This window comes from Gossypium arboreum, chromosome 5, assembly GCF_025698485.1.
Source record: "Gossypium arboreum isolate Shixiya-1 chromosome 5, ASM2569848v2, whole genome shotgun sequence".
NCBI classification, from domain to species: Eukaryota; Viridiplantae; Streptophyta; class Magnoliopsida; order Malvales; family Malvaceae; genus Gossypium; species Gossypium arboreum.
In genome coordinates this window covers 59,746,101-59,751,274 of record NC_069074.1, presented here as the reverse complement: position 1 = coordinate 59,751,274, position 5,174 = coordinate 59,746,101, and the positions used below count along the sequence as shown (strand labels likewise).

At 43.9% G+C, this 5,174-nt stretch overlaps 1 protein-coding gene across 1 annotated transcript; it reads left to right on the top strand.

Moving 5' to 3' along the window:
• Window positions 1-479: 479 nt before the first annotated feature.
• On the top strand, window positions 480-3,845 carry LOC128292682 (uncharacterized). Its single transcript, XM_053027577.1, has 8 exons — window positions 480-641; window positions 732-853; window positions 939-1,092; window positions 1,147-1,242; window positions 1,355-1,517; window positions 2,630-2,742; window positions 3,349-3,569; window positions 3,665-3,845. The coding sequence occupies exons 1-8, from the start codon at window positions 480-482 to the stop codon at window positions 3,843-3,845; spliced, it is 1,212 nt and encodes a 403-aa protein (XP_052883537.1).
• The last annotated feature ends 1,329 nt before the right edge of the window (window positions 3,846-5,174 follow it).

The following is a 5,174-nucleotide window of genomic DNA, read 5'->3' as shown; positions in this document are numbered from 1 at the left end:
GCCTGAGAAGGGTATTTTTGGAGATGGTTTTGGAAAGTTCTTTCCAAAGACATTTTACATTGTATGCATGTCTTAAGGTTCAATCTAGAAATGATTTAAGTTTTTCTGGGTTTTTGAAATTTGACAACCGAAGAGGTGGCACACCGAATCTCCGGCCTAAGTCTGTAAGTATTACTCTGAATTTTTCTGAATATTCCTGAATTATTAGCTATACAACTGTACTGGAACTCTATGATACTCTAGTTAGGATGATATGTGAACTGTAGGAACTTTTGATAAGTGGACTAAAGACTGTAGCTAGGCTGCATTTCCGCGAAAAACAAACCCTGAATTATTGTCTGTTCATAAAACATCTGTAATACACACTGAAATATTTAATGGATGCATAAAACTTGTAATCAGATAATACGACATGAGTACGAGGACAGCACGTGGAAGGGGCCGTGGATGTGGCCGAGGTAGTACACGGGTAGATCTTCATGTTCAGGGGAGTGGAATCTCATGATCGAGGTGTAGGGGATGACGCCCTATCACAGGCAATGCTTCGTGTTCTGGAAAGGGTTGCCGGGGCAAGCACGGGTAATGGAGTTCGAGGGTCTATTTCTGAACGACTCCAGGCTAACTGTGCGGAGATCTTTAGGGTAGTGTCGGGAGTAGCCCTAAATGTGGCTGAATATTGGTTAGAGGCCACGAAATGAATTATGGATGATTTGGACTGCTCTGTGGAGCAGAAGCTGAAAGGAGCCATCTCATTGTTACGAGATGAGGCTTATCAGTGGTGGCTCACTGTGAGAGATGGGAGCCCCACTGACAGGGTGACTTGGGAGCTGTTTAAGACGATCTTCAAGGGAAAGTATGTTGGGGCGAGTTATGTGGACGCCCGCAGGAAAGAATTCCTAAATCTGGTTTAAGGAGGTAAGACAATTGCTGAGTACGAGGCTGAGCCGGTATGCCGTCGGGATAGTCGCTACGGAGTATGAACGTAGCGTGTGCTTTGATGATGGTCTTAGAGATGAACTGAGGCTGCTAATTGCTTCGCAGAGGGAACGTGACTTTGCTGCCTTGGTGGAGAAAGCTAAGATAGCAGAGGAGGTAAAGCGCGCCGAAAAATAGAATCGTGAAAAGGATTGGAATCATTTTTGGAAGGATTCAGGACCCTTGGGTGGTGCAAATAGGAGTGATAAAAGGGCAAGAGTAGAAGAGCCAGTTCGAGCAGTTCCGATGAATGTTGTTAGACCACAGGTTTGTAGGGACTGTGGTAAGGTACATTTGGGCGAGTGTAGGAAATGCTCTGGTGCTTGTTTTCGGTGTGGATCTATGGAGCATAAAGTCAAGGACTGTCCTCAAAAAATAGATCAGGTTCAGGTTGCGGAATGGAGGGTTGCCCAACCAGCGAGAGGTGGACCATAACCATCGAGAGGACGTCATCAAGGTAGGGGCGATAATGGAGATGGTCAGGGATGAGGAGCACCTGGCAGAGGTTCCGAAAATGCTGAGGCTCGACAGCTGGCGTTGGTGTATGCAGCTCATCGTCGAGAGGAGGGTGATGCACCCGACGTCATAACTGGTACATTTTTTATTTCTAGCATGCCATACACTACTTTGATAGATATTGGATCTACTCATTCGTATGTTGCATATGCCATATCTGGGTCATTGGGTGTGCACTCTAAGGAGACTGTGAGTAGGGTATCAGTACTAAGTCCTTTGGGTCACTCAGTTAGGGTAGACAAACTGTATAAGGACATACCTCTAGAAACTCAAGGTAGGATATTCGCTGGAGACTTGATGGAATTACCATTCGGAGAATTCGATCTCATCTTGAGGATGGATTGGCTTGTTAAGCATAGGGCAACTTTGGACTGTGCAGCTAAGCGAATGGTGTTAAAAACCGTAGAGGGTGAGGAGGTTATGATGGTAGGTGAACGAAGGGATTATTTGTCTAATGTGGTGTCGGCGTTGAGAGCCGAGAAGTGGATTCGTAAAGGCTGTGAGGTGTGTTTGCTATTTATAAGCCAGTCGAAGACTGGAGGTTTGACGGTGGATAAAGTTAGAACCGTTAAGGAATTCCAAGATATTTTTCTAGAGGAGCTCCTGGGGTTGCCTCCGAACCGAGAAGTCGAGTTTGTAATTGACTTGTTGCTTGGAACGGCACCAGTGTCCATCGCACCATACAGGATGGCACCGAAGGAGTTAGTGGAGCTGAAAGCACAGATTCAAGAGTTGTTGGATAGATGCTTCATTAGGCCGAGTGTGTCCCTGTTGGGAGCACCAATGTTGTTTGTGAAGAAGAAGGATGGGACGATGGGGATGTACATTGATTATCGGTAGTTGAACAAACTAACGATTAAGAATAAGTACCCTTTGCCAAGAATCGACGACTTGTTCGACCAACTTAGAGGAGCTTTGGTATCTTCCAAGATTGATCTCTGATCTGGATATCATCAATTAAGGGTCAAGGAGGTGGATGTTCATAAGACGGCATTCAGGACTAGGTATGGTCATTACGAGTTTTTGGTCATGTCAATTGGGTTGACGAACGCTCCTGCATTATTTATGGATCTGATGAATCGGGTGTTCTAACCATTCTTAGACCGATTTGTAGTCATTTTTATTGACGATATTCTAGTGTATTCTGAAACTGAAGAGAAACATGATGGACATCTCTGCATTGTGTTGCAAGTTTTGAGGGAGAGAGAACTTTATGAGAAATTTAGTAAGTTTGAATTCTGGTTGAGGGAGGTAACCTTTTTAGGTCATGTTGTCTTTGCTGAGGGGATCAAGGTGGACCCTCGAAAGATTGAAGCGATTCTGGAGTGGAAGCCACCTAGGTCGGTGTCGGAAATTCGGAGTTTCCTAGGTTTGGCAGGGTACTATAGAATGTTTGTGGAAGGTTTTTCTGTGTTGGCAACACCATTGACAAAGCTTATAAGGAAAGGAGCACCATTTGTTTGGACCGAGAAGCAACAGGAAGCTTTTGAGAAGTTGAAAAAAGTTCTGACCAAAACACCTATTTTGATTCAGCTGGAGTTTGGGAAGGATTTTACCGTGTACAATATTGCATCACATGTGGGTTTGGGCTGTGTGTTGATGCAAGAGGGTAAGGTGGTTGCTTATGCATCGCGATAGCTTAAGCCTCACGAAGTGAACTATCCTACTCACGATTTAGAATTGGCAGGAGTAATCTTTGCACTTAAGATTTGGAGACACTACCCGTATAGAGAAAAGTGTGTCATATACATGGATCATAAGAGTCTCAAGTACCTGCTAACTCAGAAGGAGTTGAATCTGAGGCAGGGAAGATGGATAGAATTACTTAAGGACTATGATTGTTTGATTGAGTATCAGCCAAGGATAGCTAATGTGGTAGCCGATGCTCTAAGCGGTAGAGCTATATCTGATCTGAGAGCAATGCTCGCTCGCTTGAGTCTGTTTGATGATGGCAGTCTGTTAGCTGAATTGCAAGCAAGGTCAACCTGGGTGGATCAGATTAATGAAAATCAGTTGAAGGATGAGTCTTTGGTTGGTAGGTTCCAGCAAGTTGAGAAAGGGGAAACTTCTGAGTTTGGGTTGAATAGTAAAGGAGTTCTGTGTTTCTGAGGGAGAATTTACGTTCCAAAGGACTCTGACTTAAGGCAGTCAATACTGAAAGAAGCTCATGAAGGACTTTGGCTATGCATCCTGGAGGAAATAAGTTGTACCACGACTTGCAAGAATTGTATTGGTGGCCTGGGCTTAAGCGAGAAGTAACGGAGCTTGTGGGGAGATGCCTGACATGCCAACAGGTGAAAGCTGAGCATCAACTACCTTCTGGACTTTTACAGCCAGTAAAGATACCACTTTAGAAGTGGGAGAGGGTAACCATGGACTTTGTGAGTGGGCTACCCTTGACACCAACGAAGAAGGACTCGGTTTGGGTGATCGTGGATAGGTTGATCAAGTCTGCTCATTTCATACCTGTCCGCACTGATTATTCACTTCAAAAGTTAGCCAAATTGTATGTGGCAGAGATTGTATGACTTCATGGAGTGCCAGTATCGATTATTTCTGATTGAGATCCTAGGTTCACATCTCGGTTCTAGAAAAAGTTGTATGAGGCGTTGGGAACGCGACTGAACTTTAGCACGGCTTTTCATCTGCCGACGGATGGTCAGTCGGAAAGGGTTATTCAGATTTTGGAAGACATGTTGAGGGGTTGCGTTATCGACTTCCGAGGTAGTTGGGAAGATTACTTGCCGTTGGTAGAGTTTGCGTATAACAATAGTTATCAGGCGAGTATCCGAATGGCACCATATGAAGCGCTGTATGGACGTAGGTGTCGTACACCTAGTTGTTGGACTGAGTTGGGAGAACGACAGGTTCTTAGACCTGAGTTGGTAGCAGATACTGATTATAAGGTCAAGATAATCAGAGATCAGTTCAAGAAAGCATTTGATAGGCAAAAATCGTATGCGAATTTGAAGCGTAAGGAGATTGAGTACTCATTAGGTGATATGGTCTTCTTGAAGGTTTCTCCTTGGAAGAAGATATTAAGGTTTGGTAATAAGCGCAAGTTGAGTCCGCGATTCATCGGGCCTTATCGAATTCTTAAGTGAGTAGGTCCAGTGGCTTATCAATTGGAATTACCTCCGGAGTTAGATAAGATTCACGACGTTTTTCACGTCTCCATGTTAAGACGATATCATTCTGACCCTACTCATGTCGTGCCGATTGCAGAGATTGAGGTGTGGCCAGATCTGACTTTCGAGGAAGAGCCTATGCAGATACTAGATCGTGATGTTAATGTTCTAAGAAGGAAGTCAGTTCCCTTGGTAAAAGTGCTTTGATGTAATCATGGCAGAGAGGAAGCCACTTGGGAGCCAGAAAAGGCGATGCGACAACAATACCCTCATTTGCTTGAATCAAGTAAAATTTTGAGGACGAAATTTCTTTAAGAAAGGTAGAGTTGTAACGCCCCAATTTTCGAGATTTTCAGGATTTCTGTGATTTTCAATGAATTTTAGAAATTCTGTCTTTTAACTGTCTGTAGTAGGTCTGAGTATGTTAGTGGGCCTTTAAAAGGCCCAAGAGTAAATCCAATTCGAGGTAATTTCTGAATTCCCAATTTTAAAAAGAGAGAGTATTGACGTTGAAGGGTTTTAAATTAAAGATGGTAAAATAGGGCACAAGGGACC

What these genes read in the sequence shown, in the direction of transcription:
- LOC128292682 (XM_053027577.1), top strand. Translation starts at nt 480, where the DNA reads ATGTTCAGGGGAGTGGAATCTCATGATCGAGGTGTAGGGGATGACGCC. An exon ending in AAGACGATCTTCAAGGGAAA is followed by an intron (nt 854 to 938) that starts GTATGTTGGGGC and finishes GCTGAGTACGAG; the next exon opens with GCTGAGCCGGTATGCCGTCG. An exon ending in GCTCGACAGCTGGCGTTGGT is followed by an intron (nt 1,518 to 2,629) that starts GTATGCAGCTCA and finishes ACGATATTCTAG; the next exon opens with TGTATTCTGAAACTGAAGAG.